This window comes from Acanthaster planci, linkage group LG20 (assembly GCF_054643075.1).
Source record: "Acanthaster planci isolate LZ-2023a linkage group LG20, COTS_SCS, whole genome shotgun sequence".
In the NCBI taxonomy this organism is placed as follows: Eukaryota; Metazoa; Echinodermata; class Asteroidea; order Valvatida; family Acanthasteridae; genus Acanthaster; species Acanthaster planci.
Genome location: NC_141796.1, coordinates 2,478,849 through 2,506,479, shown reverse-complemented (window position 1 = coordinate 2,506,479; position 27,631 = coordinate 2,478,849). Strand labels below are relative to the sequence as shown.

The 27,631-nt window shown below is 42.9% G+C and overlaps 1 protein-coding gene across 2 annotated transcripts; it reads left to right on the top strand.

The window, feature by feature from the left end:
* The first annotated feature begins 209 nt into the window (after positions 1 to 209).
* On the top strand, positions 210 to 26,533 carry kiaa0930 (KIAA0930). Of its 2 annotated transcripts, none has more exons than XM_087130296.1 (9): positions 210 to 357; positions 4,725 to 4,870; positions 9,981 to 10,085; positions 11,842 to 12,018; positions 16,662 to 16,802; positions 17,890 to 18,099; positions 19,439 to 19,592; positions 22,043 to 22,201; positions 23,041 to 26,533. In XM_087130296.1, the coding sequence occupies exons 1-9, from the start codon at positions 240 to 242 to the stop codon at positions 23,076 to 23,078; spliced, it is 1,248 nt and encodes a 415-aa protein (XP_086986422.1). In that variant the 5' UTR covers positions 210 to 239; the 3' UTR covers positions 23,079 to 26,533. The 2 variants fall into 2 exon arrangements, with proteins under 2 accessions (XP_086986422.1, XP_022083823.2); XM_022228131.2 differs by having other exon boundaries at positions 222 to 390.
* The last annotated feature ends 1,098 nt before the right edge of the window (positions 26,534 to 27,631 follow it).

Sequence of the window (27,631 nt, the reverse complement as noted above, 5' to 3'; positions counted from 1 at the left end):
CAACTTAACCTAACCATGCTTTTATAATCCAAAATTATTACAAATTCTATGGAATGATACATAATGACGAAAATCTTAGTTTAAGCAGCAGCAAAGAGCTTGCCCAATGCATTTCGGAACAAGTGGAAGTAAATTCCCCAGCTGCTTATTTTTGAAATAGCGCCGTCTATTGATAAAAATAACTTAATGATGAATATTCATGCCAGTGTCATCAGACTATTAATTATCAAAACATCAAGATGGCAGCGAACGGGGGTGTGGGATTTGTCCGAAACAGGAGGGAAAGTACTTTTCGGCGGATGATTTCCGACATTATCATGGAGCGGGGGAAGGCCAACTGTCCAGATATTGTCGAAGGTACCGTAGCAGACTCACAAACGGGCACGCGAGGTGGGAACATCACCAATATGTCGGTGTTTCGGTGGTGGTTCTTGCATGATCGTGATATTTGTCAGTCTAACTCGTACACCGTCGACGCGTCACGTATATATTGGCTTAGTGAGGTTGACGCTAATGACAATGACAGTAACTGTCACATGATGTCTTGACTTAGTCATTGCTGTACCGATGCATGCAGTTGATTGACATGACTCAGTTCTGAGTTTGGTTGCGGTGTTGCAACGGTATTGATGTGCCTGTATGTACTATGCCTGCTTGCTTCACCATGTGCAGAATGAAGTTGACATTGCATGAAGCCTTTATTTTGTTTGGATGTCTTGATTTTTTTACATGTATTGTAATTAAGCCTACTTCCAGAACTACAAGTTTTATACAAACCTAGTAATACAGACAGCAACGTAAATAGTCATATCTGGTATGGTGCTGCTTCGGTTTGTACGAAATTTTTATGCCGATACACCGATTTTTCCCCTGTAATTTCACGAGATCTCCCAAGATGCATTTTTATATGGGATGGGGGGAGGTTCATATACATTATACCATTTAAATGGTGAAATTTATGAGAATTTTCCTTACCCATACCCGTGTCCATGACTGCCTGCTCAGTTCACCCAAGTCACCAGGTCATGTCATTTTAAAGGTCATCGTTGTCAGTAGTGTGGCAGCTTCACTAATTACAACATGGCTCCCATCTCTTTCTATTCAGTTTCCATTCGCTCTCGAATGAGAGAAAAATTTCTATTGGTTGAATGGTGTGCTGGTGACGTTCACCAACTACAGCTCGTCTCTTATTTCATACGTCGTGTGGACGGGACGTTTCATGGGACAACACATTACACGTACTGGAAACAGTCGTCGGAGTAGTGGAAATGCGTTTGCCAGGACAAATTCATAATTTCTGCTGATCGAAGTCCCATCTTTACCCTCAGTAAAATGATTTTTTTTTTCCAACAAACATATTTTGGTCATGTTGAGGCCATCGCACACCCTTTCCTAGTGAAAGTGGGTAAGGAAAATTCTCATAAATTTTACCATTTTAAATGGTATAGTGTAAATGACCCCCTCCCTTCATTCCATACAAAATTGTATCCCGCGAGACCTCATGAAATTATAGCGGAAAAGTCGATTTAATGGCATAGAAATTTCATGCAAACCAAAGTACATGTACAGTACATGTAGCGCCACGTTGGACAGCGTTTTAGCCAGCGAGCCATGTAGCTGTGTTTTGCACGGCCAGTTTTGTGAAATCAGGGCCCATTTTTTCAAACACAGCCAGGCACTGCAGTTCGGGGTGCAAAGCAAGCCGTGCGCTACTTTATTCGACGCTTGACATGCTTGAGTAGTCTTGATCCCGAAAAATGTGAAAATAAAATCTTAAGCTAAAATTCAGTCTTTTCTCCATGCTTTTCCCCCATCAACCCAAAATCTTTCCAAATTTTCCAAAATCGAAAATACGCTGCAGTAAAGTACAGTGTACGCACATGTACTCTGGGACTACGGTTTGGACGTTTTCTCGTATCGAGGCCAGCAGCCAGGTTCCCTTACTTATGAATAATGAGCTATGTGACCGATTTATCAATTTGTAACAAAATGAACACAGGGAGCCATACTTGGAGCCAGCGATCGATCATACATGTGCATGTAATCAACCTCGTTCCATAGCGATTGTTAGCCGCCATATTGTGCCCACTCTCACACGAGGTAGTGCACGGGACAAGGTTGACATATTATCGTTTCGTGGCTTGTGTGGCTTGCTCAGTATCTTGTATATTAGTATATTTCTTCTTGAAGCTAAGGGTTGACCTACATGTACCAGTACATGTACACATAATCTTTGTTATTGTCAATAATCAGCATAAAGCTCGTTTTTTTCTCCCTTAACGATGGAAAAAAAAGTCGATCTCTTCCGATGCCGTGTTCAGACTCGTGCACAAGCACGAGCGCGTGGCCTGTCTGTGGTGTACATGTACGTGCGTACGTGTACAGTCATGATAGTGTGCATGTACATGTACATGTGTGTACATGTGCTGTGTACTGTATGTACGACAAGTACTTGTATTGTACTCAATTTGGTTGTTCCTAGCCAAATTGCCGAAGGAAACGTGCATGTACATGTACATGTGGAAATACTGGGATTCATTTTATATCATTTTTATTTTTGTTTGCTATAAATCACGTTATAATCTGAATGCAATGTACATGCATTGCAAAAAAGGCACAAAAACGTGTGTCAAGTTTTGACTTACATGTACATTACCTGCGTACCATTTTTTTGAAAACAAAATATTTAAGTGGTTATGAGAAATCTATTCAAAGATGTTTTTCATTATTTGCTTCTTTGTTGTAGGACTGATTAATCACACTTTATAAAACAACAATTGAAGACAGTTTTACAATTAAATTTTCTTCTAATAGCTGTTATTTTTTGGTTGAAAGGTAAAAATCTCATGACAAAATGTCAGAAATTCACCAGAGACCACCAAAGAGCATCAAAAATAGGCAGAGCTTCTAGGGCCCCTACACAGGCCCTGGATCCCGGCCATAAGGGACTTTGCGCTGCGCGCTTGTGTTGCGTGCTTGGCACACAAATTTTTGACTCTAACAAGATTGCACCCCCACTTTTCAAATCTCAGCTAAAATGCTGATATTGGATATGACTATTTACAGTGTACATGTACATGTATGCGTACCTTGCATAAACCTTACAGTTCTGGAAGTGTATTGTAATATGCTTGTTTGCCATGTTTGCATGTGTTTCCCAACTTAGGGGCCTCCGTCATGTACATGTAGGCCCTAGCATGCCAAGTGTGTAGACCCCTATTCAAATGTTTTGACAGTCCTGACATGTTTTGGCTCTGGACATACATGTTTTTAATGTTGAGATAGTCTACATGTAGTTGTAAGCTTTTGCTAGGCCCATGAGTCTCATATTTTCTCCCTGGGCAGCTGTTTTGTTTTTGAAGTGATCTAATTCTTGGAGAGGAAGGCATATTCTTAGGGGGAACCCCCCCAGTTTTTTTTGGGTCATTTTAATCTTGCAAAATTGGTAAGTCCCCCCCAAAACAACGGCAACCGTCTCTTTATTGCGCTGACCCTATTTTTTGGAAATTTCAAATTGTAATTTGTGAGAAAATGTGACTTTCTTACTGATTTATAACCCACAGTAGCAGTGCAAAGTTGAATCCACCGTGTGTCATGCGTTAAAACACTCACAGTTTCCCCTCATAATTTCCCTCAAATCAACACCCTGCCCTTTTTTGACAACATCAACCCTACAGTTATTGAGCATGATGTCACAGTCATCTACTGTACCAAGGTGAATTCAAAAGTTAAAATGTATGTACATGTACTGTGTATGTACATATACATGTAGCTCTCTCATGTAGGAGCAGGGTCCCCAAATTTGAATTACATACATGCATATTTCTAGTGGTGTAGATTGGTACACAGATTCGTAGACAGCAACCTACATGTACATGTACATGTGCATGTATGTATACACCAAGTACTTCCCTAATGTCACAACTGGAGGAATATTCTCCGCAATGTGTGGAGCTCGAAGCCGTGATGGCTTAGGATCTAGGGCCCGCTCAAAGGCCGCAGGAACTGTTAGATTCTAGATGCTCTGTGGTGCAATCTGAGGCATTTCCTGGCCACTTTACTCCGACTCTTTGGAATCAAAGTTGCTCTTATTTACAGCTTGAAATGAATGCAAGATTTTTTAGGAGGGGGGTTTAGTCATTTAAAGTTGATTGTTGGGAGGGCATTTTTCTTTTTTGCAACACCCTGGTAGAAGTACATACAATACATGAACGGCACGTACATGTAAGAGTTCCCTAGACGTCGAACGTTGCACACTTGAAATTCACATCCTGGTGCCTTTAAAGAAACAAAAATCAAGAACAACAAAACAGAACTAAGGGTGAGATGTTTACACATTTAACTGTTTCAACAAAAAAAGGTCCAAATCTGCTTACAGATTTTCCTAAACGTTGAACGGAACCGCCCCATTACTGCTCGGTCATACTGGTATCAAAGGAATACCACGAATTCATCACTGGAACTTTGTGTCAACTATCTACATTGTAAAGTTTTCAATGACACCCTCGGTAAGGGTGGGGCGTTTAAACATCCACGTTTAAATATTTAAACGGTAAACCCTAACCCTGTAGTGTGCATTTAAATCTTATTGAAATCGGACGATTAGGGACTGTGAGGGATAAGCAGAACCGAATAAAATACGTGAACAGAAAAGCGAGCACATCGCGGAGGGGGGGGATAAAACTGCTTGAAATGAACCAGAACAATTCTTTATGTTGTCGCAGACGGCTTTGTGCACATTCCGATGGAAGTCAACTGTTTCTGGACTCAAGTCTTTGCCCAGCATTTCCTGACAGCGTCAGACGAGCACAGGGATGATATGCTGTTCTTTGTTTACCGCCAAAGCTCATCAAGCAGAGCTGAAAAGCAGGTAGGGCTTGAATGACCGACACTGTCAAGTTTAGTAGTACTTTATGATAATTTGCTTCCTCCTTTTTGGGGGGGGTCATTGTAAATGTTCATTTAGGCCTAGGCTACATGTATGTGCCGTGCTACTGCTACGCCAAACTTAAATGATTCATTTTTTTTAAAGTTTGGTACAGCTGTAGCATGGTGTTGAGCATCAAATCAGCTCGGTAAATTGCATTTGGCATGGCAAGCCCTTCAGCTCGACAGGGAATGTCGCGCTAACATTGTTCCAAATGGCAGTGGTAGGACGGTATTTAGCGCAACGGCTGTGCTATTGCTCTGTCAACGCCACACTAAGGTTTGCACTACAGTAACGCGACGTACAGCCAAGGCCCTGCTGGTATGAAAACTGATGATGTGTAATGCCCGGTGGCTTTTCTCTGTCTCGGCGTGCACATACAATGTACGTGTAACATGTACAGTGCCATACCGACTGACCTCCTTGAGCAATACGCTCGTTTATTTCCCTAGCACTTACTGGTTTTTATGCACAGCTGAGTTCCATTTGATACTCGCGGAACTCTTTTGAGCTCAGCTATCGTCTGGCCCTGGAAACCGACCCAGCAAGCCGGTTACTTCAGGAAAGCACATGTACATGCACATGTGGTATTTCACCCTACAGAGCAAAAACATGCCGGCTGAGTCAAGTGTTGCCAAGGAAAGGTGAACACCAAAAATGCCAAAATTTGACACATTTTACCGAAAAATGCCAATACATGCACTACAGCTGGATTGAACGGCACATTGGCTTGAATCAACGAAGTTAGCTGTGAAAGAAAGGCAAGAAATGTGTAATGACCTTGAGACATTTGGTCAATAATAACCACACGGTGCACATGATGCCCATCTAAACCTTTGACCAAGGGAAATGATTGAAAGTGCCCATACTGACTTGATTGCTAGAGCATCAACACCAAGGATTTGAAGTCACTCATCGCCATCTCTAGCTGGAGGCCTAAAGGCCCAGTGGTTCCCTCACCAGCCTTAAGAATAACAATAGAGACTTACATGTATTTCCATGTATGCTTGCACTTACTGCGGAACCTGATCAAGGCACCAAACATCATCAGCCCAGCTCACTGAGCCTCATAGAGAACCGGAGTGTGACGTCATTTTGAACCAGGAAGCGTAGTGCAAACGAATGGAGTATGCACGCATGCATGTTGGCTCACGCGCTGGTTCTGGTGCCATTACCTTTTACATGCACAATTTTGCACATGACATAATCACTTCGTTATAGGCATTTCTGAAACCATCTGAGCTCTCTGGGGAGTAGACTCGATGTTGCCATTTTCTGGTGCAAGCGGCTAATCAAACTCAGCAAAATCTCTCTCCTCACAGGTACCCATTTCCGATCTTGGGTCTTGAGAGGCCAAGGTCCCAACATGTAACCAGCAGGGAAATTCGAACCCCCGACCTTACAAAACCCAAACTACATGTAGGAGACCACATACAGTCTCCAAGCTGGGAGACCTACATGTACCGTGGTCCAAGTGGGCTGTTGTGTCTTACAGGCAGTTTCGTGTTAACGCTATTTTGCTATTTACTCTAAAGGTACAATATACATTTAAGTGATTTTTTTCCCATTCCTTCGAACCTACAAATAATTCAGCTGTGGCTGGATACCGGTACTCCTTGAAACTTCGTTAAATCACCCGTACAATTGTTCTATACATGTACGTACATTGCACGGAGACCCAAGGCATTGAGCTACATGTACATATACATACATGTAGGCGACATTTGTTTGTGCACGGCGATATGAGAATGTGCTATCCAGTAAGTTTACAGACAAGGGCCCAATTTCAGGGAGCCGGAATGTTGTGCTTACTGTTAGTTCCGGTAGAAAGATTTACTGACCTGAAGCTGTGTTTCATGTGCTTGGCCTGGTCGGGATACCGGTAAGTTGCATCCGCATAGGGATTTCGATTGTTTTGTCACTACTGTAGAGTATGTACATGCACAAGTATATTAACCAAATTAGGTAAGCGTATTTCGCTGTGCTTACTGTCTCCACATAATGTACAGGATTCTCTGTTAGCGTAAAATAGTGTGCTAACCAGCACCATACATGTAAAATTGGACCAGTGCAAGCACCGGTGCCTGAGTGTTGCTTAGAGGCTTTGCGTGGTAGCCATCTTACAGGGCATGCAGGTCCTTTATTCAAAAGGGAAACCTCCTTCGTGGATACCCTGTGAAACGAGCACTGTCCTGCAAGAGGGCAGCCATACGAAACCCTCTATAATCCAGCCATAAAAACATATGGAATTTTTAAAGGATGCACTTGGGTGAACTACGGTAGGTTTATAAATGTTTAATTCCTTCATGACCATTACCATGTTGAAATCACATTACTTACATGTACAGTACGCGTCGTTTAGGTCCTGTATTTAAAATGTTTTCTCGTTTGTCACGTTCTCTTTCTTTTATGGGCTTATCATTACCACAGAAGGAGAAGGTAATTACATGTTTAGTAAACAACATCCAATCTCTTATTGCAAATGAAGTTTTCATTATTAATCTCTTCTTTGTCTGGGAGTCATAAAGAGCTAACTAAATCACGGTAATGGGTTTTTTCTTCCGTCTTGAATTACATGTACAAACGGTGCACTTTTAATCTGCTTTTCTTCATTTTACTTTCTTTCATGAAAAGAAAAGAGTGTCACCTTTCAGAGTTTGGTGAAAATTGAGCTCCGGAAAGTGACTTGGGAAATCACGAATGGTTGAGACTCTTTTCTGTGTGGTGGGGTGTTCTCGAAGCAGCGTCTGTGAAAAGCCCTGCACAGTGTTTGTACACGTGGATGTACCCTTGGCTTTGTGGAAGAGCTGCACACAGTAAAGGGTTTTTTTGAGCTGTTTGTCTAATTGCCTGCGTCTTAAAGGCTTGCCAGTTTAACTAACAACCATACAGTAGAGAGGGCCACGTTTTTACACTTTTGCCGGAAGGAATAACAACTTTCATGCTACACTGTTTTGTTCAACCTACCGGTACATGTGTACAGGAATCATGACTCTGAATCATTCCGATGATGGCATGGTGGCGCAATCCTTCAAGCAGTTAGCTGAATGTCTGCACAGTTGCCACTGATGACAATACGGGCGATTCACATTAATGCGCCTCCATGAGTTGGCAACACGTTGGCCAATCACGACGCGTGAAATCTGTCGACCTTCTCCGAATCCGCGCATTGGGTCGACAGACTTCACACGCCGTGATTGGCCGACGCTTTGCAAACTCTTGGAGGCGCACCATTGTGAATCACCCGTATTAATTCTGCTTATCAAATACGTGTACGATATTATAGCTTTCTAGGGGACAAATCCCACTGACTTTGCAAAGATCTCATTGCTAAATTTTCCCCCAAATAATCACTGGTACATACATGTACATGTGCGTTCTGTTATCTTGTCTGGACTCTAGCCTCTCTATTGTCAAATCTCGGTACAAGTAGGCTGCGAATGGTCTGACTGTGAGGGCTGTAGTCAGTTTAAAAATAACAAAAAAGGAAAGCCTAGGTGCTTAAGTGGTGGAGGGTATGGTCACGGACGTGTATAATAAAATCTGGACTCGCAACGCCCTTAATCAGCTTATAGAGTCATTGAATCCACTCGCAGCCATTTTACCGAGCCGAATACAAACCTTTCCTAGCAACACCCATCTTTGTTCTTCCTGACGTCAATAGAAGGGAGCCAACCCATGCATTTGTATTCGGCTCGGTAAAATGGCCGCTGGTTGGCTTCTTTTTCATACAGAGGCTTTGCAAGTCCAGGTTTTTTATATACGTCCATGGGTATGGTACCTTGCTTCACCGTAGGTCTCTACATGCACCAGTACATACAATGTACATGTACAGTTGTGTCAGCCAGTTGCTTTTCAGCTGCAAAAATATACATGTTAATGTGCCTAAAATGATTGGAAGGTTTCTACTTGAGCATGTTTGGGACAAACCCAGTGGATTTACCAGTGCACGTACATTGTACGGTACGTACACAAGTCTCTTTTGGGAATCTGTAAGGTGTACTCACTGGATGTGACCTGGCGCCCATCATACATGGATGACTGGTACGTATAGCAACGACCGTGGCACCACACTTACCGGTAGTACTGTATGGACACTGTAGGCAAGCCTTCTGAGCGCAAGTAGATGTACATGTATGCAGAAAACACAAGCAGAAGCCTTTACTGGATCAAAATAAGGACAGCATATGGCACAAGTGGTGACTGCTGGGATATTTGACACACAGTGTACATGTATGGTCGGTATTGATGTGGAAGTGCTAACAGGTCTAGGGTAATATTTGCCAATCTCGGGGAAACGCGGTGTCACCAGCTGGTACATGTACAGTACATGTACAGTGTACATTGCAAAATTAGGAAAGTTAACAGAGTGAATTACATTGTATCGGGAAGGGAAATCGTGTGAAAAGATCCACTTTCTCATTCAGAGTCACATGACACAAGGCGTGAAAGTTATTTCCCCATTTGTGGGAAAACCTGTGACCATACCGGTATCCATGTTTTCCCACTTTTTTTGCAGTGTGTCATGCTGGCGGGAAAATCTTGTGGAAACTCTTTTCCTACCATGCCCACTCTGGGAAACGTTTTTCACGTTTATGAAATGAAAGCGAATTCCCTGGGACAAAAATAAGTGTGAAAAGATTTTCCCATTCACAGGTCAACTTTCAGTTGCAATGTACCGGTACACTCAAATGCCTTCAGATTGGACGCTGTCCACTAGCGCATGGAACTTCTCATCCTGTCAAGAATAGTAATTGGAAATTTCCTAAAAGTTGAAGTATGCAGAATGAACATAGCATGATACAATTACTTCTCAACATTTTTCAGTCAAAGAACAAAACTTCCTCCTCAGTGTGTCATTTAGACAAGATATGATTTTATAAATACCGCTACCAATGGTGAATTTCCCCATGAGACAGTCAAGTCATGACGTTTTCCTGTGCAGTTGAAATGTGAAACTGGCCCATTGACCGATACCATGATCATGTACATGTACAATGTACGTCTGTAAGTTTGTTTCCTTTACGCATGTCCTGTCCTCTTTTTGTTTCAGACGAGAATGGAAGTCTTCCGTAAAGATTCTAAGAACTTGCCGAGTCTTGGAGATCCAAACATAGACTGGGAGGAGTCAGTCTATCTGAATCTTATCTTACAACAGGTTAGTCGGCTGTGTGTCCATAGAGAAGGAAATTTCTGTTTATTGGGCTCAATTATAAATCTCCAGCTTACTGCAAATGCAGTGAACTCGTGATTTACGCACTCGGTTAACTTGAAACTCTACTTATCTCAAAGATAATTCTTCATTCCCGCCAAAAGAATAGGCTTTTATATACAAAAATAACTCTGTAACTCAAAATGCCCGCACCATGCACTTCATCCGCTTAACTCAGAGTTTTTGAAGAGCCGATCCAAAAAGATCTCCGTAACTCAAAATGCCCACGCCACTTCATCCGCTTAACTCAAGAGTTTTTGAAGAGCCAATCCAAAAAGACCACCTCCAAATTACTGACAATGAGTGGCAAAAGAATGCAGAGACTTCCGTTATGAGTCATTTTTGCAGACGACACTTTGTCTTTTTGTGTGGGGACACGAGCATGCTTGCTACCAGTGCCATTGTAATCGACTTGTCCCGACCACAACCAAAATGAATGATCATGTGGCCAAACAGGAAAACCCTGGGCACAGCCCGGCTGGCCCCAGCCAAGCGAGCAAGCACAGGCATGCACTCAACGGAATAATCATCACAAAAAAAGTACACAGTTTGGGTGATTTTTGTTTCATTTCTCAGTAGAACAGAAAGTTTTACGTAAGAAAAACATGAAATTTCAGCAAACTAATGATTTTTAGGAGAAATTTATTCATGGATAGAATGAAATTACCACTTACGTTTATAATGTCTCCAAGAGCCAGGGGCAGGAGGGGCTAAGTAGGGTTACTTGTGCACTGTGCGTGTATGTGGGGGCAAGACTCAGTAACTTTCATTAGCTCGAAATCTGGATAACTCGCATTTTTTATCCATTCCCCTGAGGATGAGTTATCGAGAGTTTTCTGTAGCACAGAGAGAAACGTACTGAAATGAAAGACAAGAATTTTCTGCAAAACTGTGCACAAGTTTTGATATCAGTTTATCAAACGGGTTGTACTTTCATTTATGTGTTACGGGATGAACTATGACAAAGGGACGCTTTGTCTAGCTATTGAGTTGAACAGTCTGGGACTTGACTGTCTTGACTTGAGACTGTATGCATGTACATGTATGTATGTGTGATGTGTGATTGTATGACCTTTAAAATTCATCCTGCAAGTCTGTGATTGACGTTGCTACATGTACTTTACTAGGGCACTGTTTACTGGACATAAGTTCACTTTATATTCCATGTGACATGAAGAGATAGGCCCACGAGGTAAGACACGTTACATAGATGGACGGAGACCCCAAGAGGTTCAGCTTGTTGAGTCCTTGTCTACACTCATTACAGTAACAAATATGCAAACTGTTGAAAAACATTATTACAAAAATTAGAGTATGGGTCATTAGGGAGACATTCCCATAAGAATGGGCACAAAATTTTTCCAACTGTACTGTCCCATAATTTAATAAATATTCCCTAATCCGATCTTAACCAAACTTTGTATGTTTTCATTTTAGACCCTAATCTATCATCTCTCAAAATTTGGACGGTAAAATTCAGCCTCCTGCTGGTAGTTGGGACATTAGGGAGACATTGAAATGTCAAATACATCAAATAAGATGCAAGAGAACCAAAAATTACAGTAATCCAACTCAATGTAAACGCTTGAGGCCCACAATCGGGGATTGGTTTTGGGGACGAAGCCTGCGACGGAGACGAAGTTGAGTATTGGAAAACGACCCTAGATATTTTTCACCATTGTTTATTTTCCTGCGCGTGCAGTACGACTACATCTTGACATGCGCCGTCTGCACCAAGACGGACGACAGCCTGACTGTCCTCAAGAAGCATTCCCAGCAGGTCTTCGCCTCACCCTCCAAGCGACGGATGGACTCCAAAGGAGAGGAGAGTGCCGTCTCCTACCCCAACATCTTCTTCATGATTGACAACTTTGACGAGGTAAGGCTGCCTTCCCCGGGGCCCATTTCTACATTTTTAAGAATCTTTTGGTTTTATTTGTTTTTGGGAGGGGGGGCCTAATCACCGTTACTTGCAGCTGCAAAGCTGAAATCATGGTGGACGCAGCGACAGCGTGGTCAAGCCGAGGGCAGGTAAAGGTGTTTCAGGCAGTTGGCAGACAACCCATATCTAATAAACATACCTGAACCTGTAAGACAGTTTTATGGTAGCCAATACATCCCTCAGGTCCCTACATTTCATTATGCTGCTGTGGAAGTACATGTACATTTGTAGCCACGCCCCCAAAATAACTCCGAGCATCAAGGTGGATGTCTGCCAGGTCTTTGCAGGGTCATATATGGGCTCCTTGGGTGACTGATCTTTTTAAGACTCCTTACTCTGCAGTGTTTAGGGTCTGGCCAATGGGAGTGTACAGGCTTGTGGTGTATGCCTGGGGTGAGGATTACACAAAAAATCTTTGCCAAATTGGCCCAGTGGAAAAAAAGTTATGACCATATTTGGTGATATGTGGAGACTTCATCACCGTTCCATTGACACCAGGGTTTTAATAGATACCTTGTATTATCAGTAAATAATGGGAAAATAAAGAAAGACAAAGACTTGGGACTTAAAGTTGTCCTTGTTATAAACGTGACGCTGCATCAACAGTGCTCTTCTTACCTGTGGCCGACTGTATTTGACCAGGGAAACTAGAGGAACACTAGTGGGAACCAGGACAAAAACGCCAGGTGGCACAGTAGAGAACTACAGTGTACATGTACATGTAATGAACTACTCAACTCGCATGATCCTGGCTGGGAGTCAGACTGCAGGACCATGGAGATGGAGCACTTTATGCACCAGGACCCATTCGCCTTCCTTGCCAGCTTCTTAATGCATGCATAGCACATGTGGGGCACTGGTGGTCACGTCACCTCTCTGGGGATTTTCAACAAAATGGAAAATGCAATAGGGCTGTGCCGAATAACCGAATATTCGATCGATTGTTGAATATTTGAATATTGTTTTTCGGATATGAATATTCGAGTACAAATTTCGTGAAAAGGAAGGGAAAATTTTCCTTTGATTTAAATGAGAAAAGTTGCACTATGGAGGCTTGTAACAAGCAGATTCAAAGAATCAAATCTTGCTAAATCGTGGTTGGAGATACTCTCAGATGTGAGAAGCCACGTGTATTATAGTGATCATAATGTACAATTGTGTGTGCTATTGCAACTGATCTTGTATACGGTTTGTTCATCAACAATCTGCCGGTCGGTGCGACCAAATATTTGGATTTGTCAAATTGAAGGTTGAATATTCAAATAGTGAATTATTCGAATTGACCCAGCCCTAAAATACAAGGATATTCCAAGACATTTAAATAAGGAGGCTTGGGACATATAAAACATCAAACATTTGCATGGTCACCAACATATGATACATCTGACATATGATTTTGTTAGTTCAGAACAATTCTCTAATTTCCACAAGTGATGATTTCAAGCAAATCACCATACCTGTCAAATAGAAAGAGTTTGAAATCAATTTCAGCGAGAAATGCCACAATGACATGAGTCAGGGGTAACAGGGACACAAAAATGTCACACTTTTGGACCCCAAATCTACAGACTGGCCCAGGTACTGTATATGTACGTAATCAGCCAGGACTTTTTTGTAAGGAAATAATCAGGATTGATATACGTGTACATAAACATGTAAGTGCATACACCCAGGCCATTGTTACATGTATTTTTTAAAATGTATTTTATGCCCGTTAATACAAAAAGATTAGAAAAAAATAATAACAAAATGAAAATCAACTAAAACAACAACATAAAATACATGTACATAAGACAAACAAAAACACAGAACAGAATAAATGATACATATAACTCCAAAACTACCCCCCCTCAAACACTAGCAATGCTGCTCTGATTGAAATGTGAGGCCCTCGAGTGTTTGCAGATTTGTTGGGCCACTCTCATCAACAACCAGTTCAGAGTGGATATCCTCAAAAATAGTTTAAAAATGCAATACAGAATGCTGTAAAGGTGATCCCAAAGTGGCAGAGTACCGGTACACTGTTCACCATTTGAAACGATCAAAATGCAATTTAAGAATGAAGCATTGCGGAAACTACATGTAATAAAACACATACAAAAGTACATGTAATAAAAATTAAAAGCAACCGGAAAACCAAATAAAAACCTAAATTAACCAACAATTGAGTATGTAATACAGACAGCAGTATCCAAGCCCTTAATGGTACGCACCTGTCTTTTTTTTGGGGGGGGGTTGGGAGATGGACCATTTTTCCCCCTTCAGTACACCGCCGTTCAATCACACACAACTAATTCCCATCCATCGATCTGTCCCCCAGGGCTGGCAAATTCTATCTGCCCAGACTCCCCGCCCGGTGAACTGTGCGTACACCAGGGCTTACCGGGATTATTAAATATTGGCTAAGAGATTTCTTCACTGGGACTGCACTGTCGCCACAAGCAGCCAAGGGAGAAACATTTTGACTTCATATTGTACGGTACATTTGCGATTAAGGCTCATCATGCACTGTGTTGTGACAGACTGAGCTGCCTTGCTCGTTGGGAGTGTTAAATAAAATATGCACGTCAGATAAGGAATACATTTGCCAATTGGGAATCACTGTTTGGACAAACAGATGGCTTGTAATCATTAAAACACACACACATCCATGTTAGCAATAAGCATGCGAAATAAGTACGGCACTGGCCGAAACGTCGAGTTTATACTCACCGGTTCTTTCAAGAACCACACCCTCGTCCAAAAGAGATTGATTCCATGGTGTACCCGCAGACCCATTTCTCATGTTTCATCCGCCATGCAAAGCTTCAAATCATACTTACCGGTATCTCTGGAATGGACTGGTTCCTTTGTGCCCTTCTTATCCATTGAGAACAGTGTATTGTTGCAAGGCGTCTCTTATGTAACTAAGCAAAAGTTTGCCCCGAATCACGAGGTATAGCAACAGTGGTTTTAGTATGGAGAATTCAAATTGTTTTGTTCACCTGAGTTTAAAGAACTCAGTGTACCAGAATTTAGTATTGAAATTTTACTCGCAAAAGGCTTATTGGAATCTGTTAAGATGAGCACTGCACTGTGTTTTACAGTGTACATTGTATGTGGGATTAGGCATACGGGTCAGTCCATGAACTTGTGACGGTGTCAACTGTGACATCAGTACAGTGTACATGGGTTCCGTAAAAAAGAACAGCTATTTCCCTGCAGGTGGATTCCACATTGACATTGTTACACATCTTGCAAGGCTGAACACAGAGGGGTGTGTTATTTCCACAGAGTAAATGACCGACTCTACAGGTCATGACAGGTGATAAAAGTTGCCCATGTAACAAGAACAGTGTCACAAGTTGTGCCCCAACCTCATGGAATGACCCGTACTACCACAAATAAGCAGAGACCGACTGTTTATGTGCGCAGTTTACGATTTTGCAAGAATGAGGAAGGTCCCCATAGTAAAATCACTCGGGGAGTTGGGGTTAAAAATGGTTCTGTTGGGGTTGAAAACAAATTTTTCACATTTTTTATTTTGTATGTTACAGTATACATGTACATGTAATGAAATGGAACAGCGCCTGTCACTCATTTTGTGCCAACTACATGTATGCATAACACTTGTTGTACATGTTGTACAGACATCTGGTTAAAAAAAAATGATGAAAGTTCCCCTTGATTTTTGTTGTCTGTTGTTATCAGGGGTGGGTCAATTTAATTGCCTTAAACACATGCCGATTTCTTTGTTGTTACCCAGTAGCGGGACGTGCTATGTGCAGAAAATGTTTACATTGAGTCTGCAGGTCTTTGGGGTTTTCTTAAGCGATTTAATGGGAAACACCCAAAGCAGACCACATTGAAGAAGTTACTGGTATTAAAATGAACCGCAAGGCGACAGAGTTTGTTTTTGTTGAATCCACAACATACGTGTACATGTAACGTCTGTCCTTTGCATTAATCTCCCCCCCCCAAAAAAAAGTTGTGTAGTTTTTAATTTTATCCACATGGCTAATACATAATATGTAGACTTGCGATTCAGCCAGAAATGCACCATTACATGGACTTCATTCTTTCTGGATTGTTGAGTCCCATGTCAGAGTGTGAGCGTTGAAGTCCTGGCCAAACATTGTGCCCCAAGTGTTTGACCTTTGCCACACACACAAAAAAAGGCAGTGGAAAACATTGTAAGGGCACCAGGGGCACTACCCGGTACTCCTCTGCTAGGGGACACCACATATGTTAGAGAACACGATTCAGCTTAAAATGGGGGCAAAGAGTTTCCCGATAATGACCTGTGTGTCCCACTTCTGTGCTTATGTAAAGTGCTGATGATGAAGGCTACTAAAAGAAGTGCTGTTGTTTAATTTTATAGCAGGGCTTTGAGGAAAAAGTTTGTCTAAACTTCAAGGTCCAGATATTTCAAACACCAGAATCCATGTAGTTAATTATATTTCCAAAATGCATTTCGTAATTTGGCATTGTCTTAGGGCAATTCGGAGTGTTGTTAGTGTTTAGGATCATGATTTTTTATTTTTCCAGGAAATAATCGTACAAAGATTAAAACTTAAGAACATTTCACTGATGACTCTTAGGTGTTTGGGGATGTCACGGTCGACGAGGGGAAACTCATTTGTGTGGAGGTTGTGGCAGCTGAGAAGGAGGGTCAGTACCGTAGCGTTATCTTCCTGGGTTCGGTGAGGTACGAGTCGCTAAGACGAGTCTACGATGCTAGGGTGAGTGGCAAAGGTCTGCAGGCATGAATAGATACTTACGATTTGAAATGCCAAACATGCGTTCGTGTAGTCTGACATATGCCACTATACACATTTATGTCAAACATGTACATGTACATACATGTACCGTGCTAGTGTGTAACAATGTTTGGAAGTACTTTTGTACCTGTATATGCACAATAGAGGCTTTGCGTGGTAGCCATCTTGTAGGGCAGTTCTTTTGTTCCACTGGCCTGTAAGATGGCAGCCATTCAAACCCTCTATACCCACACAGTGCTATGCATTTATGAACCAATTAGTACAGACCAGCAGCGTGCGGGGGGGCTGATTAAGGTTTCCTCAAGATGCCCTGGGGAGGTTGAGCATAATGTGTACTGGCTCGTATTGGGGACCGAAATTTTGAGTGTGAATGCCCTCTATTTGTGGATAATTTGCACACAATACTTTACACGTGTACACATGTAACATGCCATTGCTTGTCAAACTGGAAACAGTACAAAGAAGGCAGTGGACTAAGTTTCTCTGCCATGGAACTTGAATTTCCAGACAGTATCTTTAAACAATTTCCAGAAAAAAAAAGTGTGACATTATTTTGTGTGTTAAGATTAAACATTCTACACATCCTTGCGGTGTACTTTGGATGGATACATTTACAGGTATTTGAAATTTGTGCAGTTTTTACACAAATTCATTTTTGTGTGTATTTTAGGCAATTGCATTACCTTGGTGCATGTTCCTGTGTAATTTGATTACATTTGAGTTGAATGATCTACATGTAAAATTAAACCAAAAACAAATCACATGCATTAAAGAAATAAAGATTTTCCACATCTTGGGTAAAACATCCAAGCTCCCATGTAGTCTATAATGGTCAAGTATACATGTACGTCCCGGTACTACATGGATGCGGTAGTTTACCGTCTCAGAATTGTTCAGTCATGTCAGTGTGAAAGGGGTTTTCCTTGTACTTACATTGTAGCTGTTTTTCTATTTCAGCACTTCAGTCTTTGGTTTTTAATAGGTCATTGTTGAATAGTTTGGGTTTAAGTTTACCTTTGGCACTGTTCTGCTTGTTTTGTTGGCACAGGCCAGCATGACGTCCCGCGTGGCCGCTTCCATGGGCTACTACGGGCGGGGCAAAGGTCGCGTGGAGTTCATCCGGATGAAAGGGCCGGAGGGCAAAGGCTACGCCGAGGTGGCCGTCAGCCGGCACCACCGGATCGGTTCGGTGGACTACAGCAGCAGCGAGGACATGAACTCTGGCATGGAGAGCAATGTGGAGTCGCCCACTGAGGAGGTGAAGCCCCTCCCCCAACCACCCCCTGGTATCCCCGCCCACCTCCCCAAGTGTCCGGTTTAGAGTGTGAAAAGAACAAGAAACAACAGTGTAGGGCAAATTAATGACTATTCTTCAATTACTGGTAAATTTCTCCTGGTACCCACAATATATTTTGTGCACAGGTTACCGGGGAAATGGACCAGTCTAATGGTCATTATTATTATTGGTTTATTGCTATTTATATACATAAGTATACAATCGAAATTGCCTCAGCTCTCATGCGTTAAAAAAGGATAAGTACTAAAATTTAAGAAATACATATTCATTGTATGAATTGGGCCCTAGAATGGAGCCCTTTGATGAGTCACTTCAGCATCACAATCCTGTAAAGCTACATGTACATGGGATTTGAGATTCTCTGACTGTGTACTGTGTGACATTCGTACATACATGTAGCACAGGTGGGGACCACTGCGGCAGTTGATCAAGAATTCATCATAATTTTATGTTAAAGTGAGCTTCACTGTCTAGTTTATATTATGATAACTGACATGCAGGCTAATTTTGAGAAGGCCTTGTGATCACATGGTGCTTTGATGCCATTTGATTGGCTTGCCCTCTACCAGTATGCTGTATGCAGTGATGTAATCTTTGCTACAGTGACCCATGTCAGTTCGCAACTTCACGGCGCTGCTTACTGTGCAATTCTGCGCTTAAGAGGCACTGTTAGCTCAGAATCTATTTCATGGGCTCCGTAAGCGCTGATTCTATGCTTCCAAGGCGAGGGGCCGACTTGGACGCTTACAAAGGAGCAAAATGGCAATCTGTCGCCGCCGTTTTCAAGAAACAAGACCACCACTGGCCAAATCCTCATGAATTTTTTTCAGATGCAGATTTTAAACCCCACAGAATAATCCCTCTTTGTTGATTTTGTTCAAATTAAAGGGGCCTCAATAGTTTGTGGCTTCTCACTGTAAGGGATTGAGCGAGCAACGTCCAAGCCCTTCTTTGTTCTTCAGTTTTACATTTTCAGCCTCCGTTACTCCACGCAGCAGATGGCAAGCAGGTTTCTTTTCAGCAGACAATTGCAAAACACGCATGCTCATTGATAAATACAGATATTTGCCACTCAACGTAGAAAGAATTTTTGTCTGCCCTGAAATAGGATCGCGTAAGCAAAGAAGTTTCTGCTACCGTAAGCACCGATTTTCCGCTTATGGTGAGCAGCGCCATGGAATTGGGCCCAGGTAACATGAGCCTGCGACAGCACCCTACATGTACTGTACATGTATCCATATGCACTGTACACATTGCCATGCTCGGTTTTTGTTAACTCATATTTCTGTCTTGTTTTTAGAACAAACCCATCACTCACCAGCCAAAGGCAGATGCAGTCAACAATAATTACGTCAAGTCAAACCTGAAGAAGTCTCGTTCAGACAGTGAGACATTGGGGCAGGTGGAGGACCCAGAGAGACGGGCGAGGGATGAAGAACGAGCACTGTCAGAGGGTAGGTGGAGTGCCTAAGGGGTACTGTTAGAGGGTAGGTGGAGTGGCTAGGGGGTACTGTTTGAGGGTAGGTGGAGTGGCTAAGGGGTACTGTCAAAGGGTAGGGGGAGTGGCTAAGGGGTACTGTCAGAGGGTAGGTGGAGTGCCTAAGGGGTACTGTAAGAGGGTAGGTGGAGTGGCTAAGGGGTACTGTCAGAGGGTAGGTGGAGTGCCTAAGGGGTACTGTTAGAGGGTAGGTGGAGTGGCTAAGGGGTACTGTCAGAGGGTAGGTGGAGTGGCTAAGGGGTACTGTCAGAGGGTAGGTGGAGTGCCTCAGGGGTCCTGTTAGAGGGTAGGTGGAGTGCCTAAGGGGTCCTGTCAGAGGGTAGGTGGAGTGCCTAAGGGGTACTTCTAGAGGGTAGAAAGAGTGGCTTATGGGCACTGTCGGAGGTTAGGTGGAGTGCCCAAGGGGTACTATTAGAGGGTAGGTGGAGTGCCTCAGGGGTCCTGTTAGAGGGTAGGTGGAGTGGGTAGGGGGTACTGTGAGAGGGGAGGTGCAGTGGCTATGGGGTACTGTCAGAGGGTAGGTGGAGTGGGTAAGGGGGACTGTCAGGGGGTAGGTGGAGTGCCTAAGGGGGACTGTAAGAGGGTAGGTGGAGTGGCTAAGGCGTACTGTCAGAGGGTAGGTGGAGAGCCTAAGGGGTACTGTTAGAGGGTAGGTGGAGTGGCTAGGGGGTACTGTTTGAGGGTAGGTTGAGTGGCTATGGGGTACTGTCAGAGGGTAGGTAGAGTGGCTTATAGGCGCTGTCAGAGGTTAGGTGGAGTGGCCTATGGGCATTGTCGGGGGTAGGTGGAGTGGCTTATGGGCACTGTCAGAGTTTAGGTGGAGTGCCTAAGGGGTACTGTCAGAGGGTAAGTGGAGTGGCTTATGGGCACTGTCAGAGGCTTGGTGGGGTGGCTTATGGGCACTGTCAGAGGGTTGGTGGGGTGGCTTATGGGCACAGTCAGAGGGTTGATGGGGTGGCTTATGGGCATTGTTGGGGGTAGGTGGAGTAGCTTATGGGCACTGTCAGAGGGTTGTGGGGTGGCTTATGGGCATTGTTGGGGGTAGGTGGAGCGGTTTATGGGCACTGTCGGAGTTTAGGTGGAGTGCCCAAGGGGTACTGTCGGAGGAAAGGTGGAGTGGCTTATGGTCACTGTCAGAGGGTTGGTGGGGTGCCATATGGGCATTGTTGGGGGTAGGTGGAGTAGCTTATGGGCACTGTCGGAGTTTAGGTGGAGTGCCTAAGGGGTACTGTCAGAGGAAAGGTGGAGTGGCTTATGGTCACTGTCAGAGGGTTGGTAGGGTGGCTTATGGGCATTGTTGGGGGAAGTTGGAGTCGCTTATGGTCACTGTCAGAGGGTTGGTGGGGTGGCTCATGGGCACTGTCAGAGATTAGGTGGGGTGGCTTATGGGCACTGTCAGAGGTTAGTTGGGGTGGCTTATGGGCATTGTCGGGGGTAGGTGGAGCGGCTTATGGGCATTGTCAGAGGTTAGGTGGAGTGGCTTATGGGCACTGTCAGGGGTTAGGTGGAGTGGCTAAGGGGCAGTGTGTCAGAGGTTAGGTGGAGTGGCTAATGGGCACCGGCAGAGGGTTGGTGGGGTGGCTTATGGGCACTGTCAAAGGGTAGGTGGAGTGGCTTTTGGACACTGTCAGAGGGTAGGTGGAGTGCTTAAGGGGTACTGTCGGAGGTTAAGTAGAGTAGCTTATGGGCACTGTCAGAGGGTTGGTGGGGTGGCTCATGGGCACTGTCAGAGGGTAGGTAGAGTGCTTGAGGGGAACTGTCAAGGGTTAGGTGGAGTGGCTATGGGGCAGTGGTCAGAGGTTAGGTGGAGTGCCTAAGGGGCACTGACAGAGTGTACAGTAGGTGGAGTGGCTAATGGGCACCGCCAGAGGGTTGGTGGGGTGGCTTATGGGCACTGTCAAAGGGTAGGTGGAGTGGCTTATGAGCGCTGTCAAAGATGTCAATACATATGTGTTGCCAGTACGTTTGCAAGTGTCGGCTCTGCAACCTTTATCAACTAACCTTGTTTTCATTTTCTTCAAAATTATTTCCATATTCAGAGCAAAGCTATTCATTCAAGGGAGAAAAGTGCAATGTTGCTTTGATTTGCAAGCCAAAAATTGCTGGAATTTTTATATTTGCTGTTCTAAATTTCTTTGTTTGTGTTATTCATTTCTCATCACAATAAGCCAGTGACCAGCCCTTTTAGATATGATTTGAAGTCACTCGTAACTCAGATAAAATGTTAGTTGGGTAACAACTGTATGAGTCACAGCTCATTTGAGTCGCATGTGACTCGAGACTCGATCCTTCGGGAAGGGACTCACCCTGGCCTGATTATCTGCGATAAGAGAGTTTAAGTTGACCTTTAAAATCTCCCATTTGCCACTTCTGATCTTGGCATCGCTTTTATGTCGATGTGATCAGATGAGCAAGGCATCACAGAAGGTTGGAGGAATCGATGGATACGGCGGACATCCACCGCGTTGAAGCGATTCAAGAGAAGTCAGGTGGCCAGCGCAAGGCCCCTCACGCTAAACGTCCACTTAACCTACGTCACACTACCCTGGTATCGTATCATTGGGGGTGAGTGTTAAGCAGAGGTGGTACCAGTAGCAAGTCATTTTTTGCAAGTCCAAGCCAAGTCACATGTCAATTTTTGCAAGTCCAAGCCAAGTCACATGTCAATTTTTGCAAGTCCAAGCCAAGTCACATGTCAATTTTTGCAAGTCCAAGCCAAGTCACATGTCAATTTTTGCAAGTCCAAGCCAAGTCACATGTCAATTGTTGCAAGTCCAAGAAAAGTCACAAGTCCATTTTTACAAGTCCAAGCCAAGTCACATTTGCAAGTCCAAGCCAAAGCACAAATCATTTGGTCCAATCACAAGTCAGTTTGGTCCAAACACAAGCAAGTCACAAGTTTTTTGTCCAACTAAGTACAAGTCAAGCCACATGATGTGTGATTTCAAGCCACAGCCAAGTGATTCAGATGTGGCCTTTTTGTTTGTTTTCAAAAAGGGACAAATGTGTGCTCAACAGAGATTATATTCAGCACCGAAGGACAAATCTCCTTGGGCGATACCAGTATCCAAGGACTGCCCTGTTGGCACTCTGTGTGGACTTGTGTGTATTCTTTGATCCTAAACGACCTTTTTTAAATACCGATCTAGCCCATGACAGTCAAATTAAGGATCAGACAGTAAAATTTCTCACAATTTGTAGCACCGTACACGTATATGCACTTTCACGGTGTGTGCATGAACTTCATTAAGTAAATGGATTCATTCTACGTTACCCGTCCAGAAGTGCCTGTTCCCACACACGTGGCTGCGAAACCAAACTGATTTTTCTGGTTCTGATGAAATGCCCACACAGAGTACTTGTGCTTCAGTTCGAACCCAGGTTTTTTGTTTTGTCTCTCGCAGATGTTCTCGAAACACAGAAACAGCCAGTGCTGAGCTAGTACATCCGATTCTTCCCGTCCGTGTTACCATGCCAACTCAGGACAGTAACTCTTCAGTGCTGCCCCACCCCTAAAATGCCCTCTTCGAGCCCCACCCCTACAGAGCCGGTGAGGTCGTTTTGCTATTTTTCTACGCCTTGAGAAACTGGGGAGGAGGGGTTGCTGACGTTTCCTTCTTTCTGTGTCTTAAGTGCCGTCCCGGACCTCTTTTTTTTTTTTTTTCATCTGAAGAAATGTTAATGTAATGGGAAGGCTTCATTTGAGGAAAGGTTCTCTTCCAACTTGAGTTTATCTCAAGAGAACATCCACTTGCATGACTTTGTGCATAGACAAAACATTTCTCTGTAGCTTTAAGGAATGACTGGATTGGAGAACAGTGCGGGAGTGATTACAGGCCCGCATTTTAAAACAGTCTTCTTGGACAATATTAATCTAAGACATTCGCAACACAAAAGGTCTGCCACCAAGGTCAAAATTCCCACGTCACGATCAAGACCATCACTGGGGAGCGTAAACTTTGTGAAAGTGCGGTGAAAATCTAGATTTTAAATGCGTTGGTTAAATACTACTCAAAGCTCCCTCCAAAACCCAGATGGAATCCCTGACCATAATATCACGAATACTGCTGTCCAACCTGGGCTAAACTATGTAAATTCTTCAACTATGGGTTCCCCTGACATGTAGCCCCCCCCCTAGTTTGGACTTGTAAAATATATGTACCAGCATTGTAATACCAAAAAGTACAGTCATTTGCAAAAATTTAGGACCACCCATACAAAATGCATTAATCTAAAGGAAAAAAACCAAACTGAAACCAATCAATCATGGCAACTTCCGTGTATGTGCGCATTTGCAGTGTTCAACCTAGTATCTTGGTTAACTAGCTACATGTATTTGACTACATTTCCATGGTTTGAAATGATAACAGTCTAATATTTAGTGCGCCCTCCTTTATTTCGGATTACTTAGACTGGCTTTTTTTTTACCCATGCTGCCTTGCAGACAAACTGTCATACAAGACCTGCCTTTGCAAAAAGTTTCATTCCAATGGGTATATAGCACTACGCTGATATTATGCACCACTGTAAAAACATGTGATGTAATCATTCAGTGAGACAATGTAATGCAGGCCTTGACAGAGATACTGGTTCCATGTGGTCTTAACTTTTGCAAATGACCGTATGTAGATATGGACATGTACTTGTGCATGTTTTTAGCCCGAGTTGCGAGTTTGGAGTCACAATGACCTTTGACATTCATGTCAACAGTATTTGTATATGAATTGTTTGATTTACATATTTTGGGTGAGTTGATTGGTCGAGAATACTAGGACATGTGTAAATATTCTATAATTTATTATGGTCTTGCAAAGCCTTGAGAAAAAAAAGTTAGATTTGTATTCTCTGATGATGAAGGGAAAGAGTCCTATTGATAAAACAGTCACCTTATAAAAACGTTCATCTCAATCAAGAAGGTACCAATTTCTACACGTGATTTCATCCATGATGTGTCCCTTGAAAGCCTGTAATCAGGTTACTTGCCAAGTTAACGTAGCAGACGTTGAATCAATCAGATCGGCCATGGCAGAAATAATTGGGGGAGTTGGAGGGGATCACCGAAAGTCACTGGAAGGTAGAAAATGATTTTGTGTTGGTTTGAATTTGTAGCTCATGTCCCCTGTGCTGTTTTGCCCGGGGGTGTGCAGGTGCTTACCACCTGGCAGGAAAATTGGCCTCGAGTTGTCTGCCTTGCTGCCAGCCCTGAGACGTCTAGTGCTCAGTAACTGATTGTGCCTAGTGTGGTCCTTCGCGACTTAATGTTATTAGGCCAGCACACTTGCCCGCGCTAGCATCTTGGAAACCAATATGTGTCCGTAGCAGGAAAAGTTTCACTTTTTCTTTACTTTCTCCCAGGGTTTTCCTCGGACACGTACATGTAGCAATCGCAAAATGGTTTATTTTCAGCCGCATGATGGATATGTGTGCACTACATGTACTTAAAGAATCCGGCTGTGAAGCGTGGTGATAATCAAGCAGGCTAATTTGATATGCAAGATTGTGATGCCTCTTCTGGGCCATCGTACCATCTGCAATGTTGCAGCCTTGAATCTTGCAAGTTAACAGCAGCCTTTGAAAAACATTGTAAGGCTGCTTTCACAATGTGACACACTTTCTCATTGTACATGTAAGTTTCTCAAATCACACTCTTCATACCAGATACATGTAGATTCATGTACATTTACACTGTGTGTATGTGCACCCATGTCTATTTTACATACAAAGTGTGGACATGCCATTGTTCTCCTGTGGTTTTGGGAAAATGCTCCTTTTTCTCCAACTAGGATATCTCCTTCCAGCTGGATTTTTGATGATTTCCTGGGCTGTTCCTCTTCATTTTGCCACGATAACCTTGACCCCTAAACTGAAACTGTTTTTCAGAGAGGGGGAAATACTGTGTGGACGTGTGCGAGTCCACACAACGCCATCACACCCTGCATTATGTGGACTTCTTTTGTGCAGAGGTCCACACTACATGTATGTATAACACGCCTGCACAAGTGCACATCAGGACTTTTTTGGTCACGTTTGCACTTTTTTTTTGCGTTTCTGGCTTTTTTTTTTTCAGCGATGCGATTTTTCCCCGACCTGCATTTTGCTTTTCAAAATCTGAATCTGCATGAACGGACGAAATGCGTGCCATGGCAACAGAGGGTTGTGAACGATATTTTCCTGTGTCTACTGATGTTGGGAAATGGTGGTTTGAGAAGTTAGTTGAAGAGAGACGGTTGGTATTTTGGGGCTGAGCTGTGGTTTTATGGATGGTTCTATTCCCATAGTACTGAAAAAAAGCGATTGAAAAAAAGAACGGTTGTGCACTGGAACCGTTTCTGTTAAATTTGTAATGTACATCATCATAAATGGCAGAGTTAAGTGCAAAACATGATTACTGGTACTTTTTTTTTTCAAAATGGCAATTTTCATCCAAGAATGAAATCATGGAATTTTTTTGTGCCGACAAAGATTGTATTTAAGAATCCCTAGCTGTTTCTGAGGTTAGGATGTGCATAAGGCTGACAAATTTGTAAACGCAAAGTGTACGTTAGCAGAACAATCAAAGTTAAAGATATCAAAAACGGCCGTACAGTAGAGTTTACCAGTAGAAATGCTTTGAAGAAGTTGGCCAGAGATTAGACCAAATTTGGAGGCATTTGGGGAGTAGTAACTCCTTTCGGTTGTGTGTGTATTTTTTTTTTCTTTTTGTTTTTTTTTTCTCTTTTTTTTGCCATCTGTACATTCAGGACGTGCAATCATGCTTAAATAGAAATGATTTATTTTCAATTACGTATACGTATACATTATTTTGTATATATATGGGTTAGGTTAAAATTAAGAAAAGGCACTGGAAACAGATATATAAATTCTTTTATTGTGTGAATAAATTTCAGTAGACTACAATATTCTTTGGTTTATAGAAAGTTTGTGATTTCACTTGAGCTACACTTAACACGTGTTCCCCTTTACACGACAGAGGTTTTACCCTCAAAGACATTCCTGGATATCAATGTTTTCATTCTACTGTTGGGCATCTGGATGGAAAATACCTACAAGAATGTTCACACCACTACAGGTAGTCTTAGCGATGAGCGTGTTACAATAGAAAACACAATGTGATATAAGGAACGAAAAGGGGACCTTTCCATGGACTCACCCTCCAAAGTTTACAAAGAATTGGTTTGAGGCTTACTGTGTGTGTGCATATTTTCTCCCTTGGAAATTAATTTCCCTGCCGTCCAATTTATTTATTTACTTTTTTCTTTGGCAGGTAGCCCCTAAGATTGTATAGCGGCGCAAGATAGATAACTTCACCGTGAATACGCATAAAACCTTGTTATTGCCGGGACGCCATTTGGGTGTGAATACGCTATGTTAACGAGACAGGCGCAGGTGCATTAACGTTCACACTCAAATGGCGCCCATGGTGACAACACTTTTTTGGCTGAGTTCTCCATCTTGCGCCAATCTGTGGCGCCATGCAATCTTTAGTATCGCTCGATCTTTGGGGGTCGGCACATGTGTTGCTTGATATGATCGAACTTTGTTCAAGTTCAAGAAGTACATGAACATGTGTACTGTGGCACATGTACACGTACATGTAGTTTATCATAGAACAGTGTTAAGTAAGCAGGTCTGCATACATATACATTATGATATGCAAGTCTGAAGAGGTTGATAGCAATAGCATGGATTGATGGGCACTTGGCTGTTGGGTATTGGGTGGAAACCGAGTATTTGGACAAAGATAAATTGTATGCTGGAAATGCATGTTTGCAAACTTTGAACCGGAGTTAGAGTCCTGCAGGAACTCTATACATGTACATTCCAACAAGTTTGCACATACCTTGGTTTGTATTGTGTTTGAGGGACGATAAATTCCTTTCTGTTTGGAAATTCTGTAGCAGATCTTGGGGAGTTTGCTGTGTTCCTGCGTCATGTTTTCGTCCGCCGTGGTTTTGTCCTCACAGCATCGTTGTCACACACCTTGTCACAGCACAC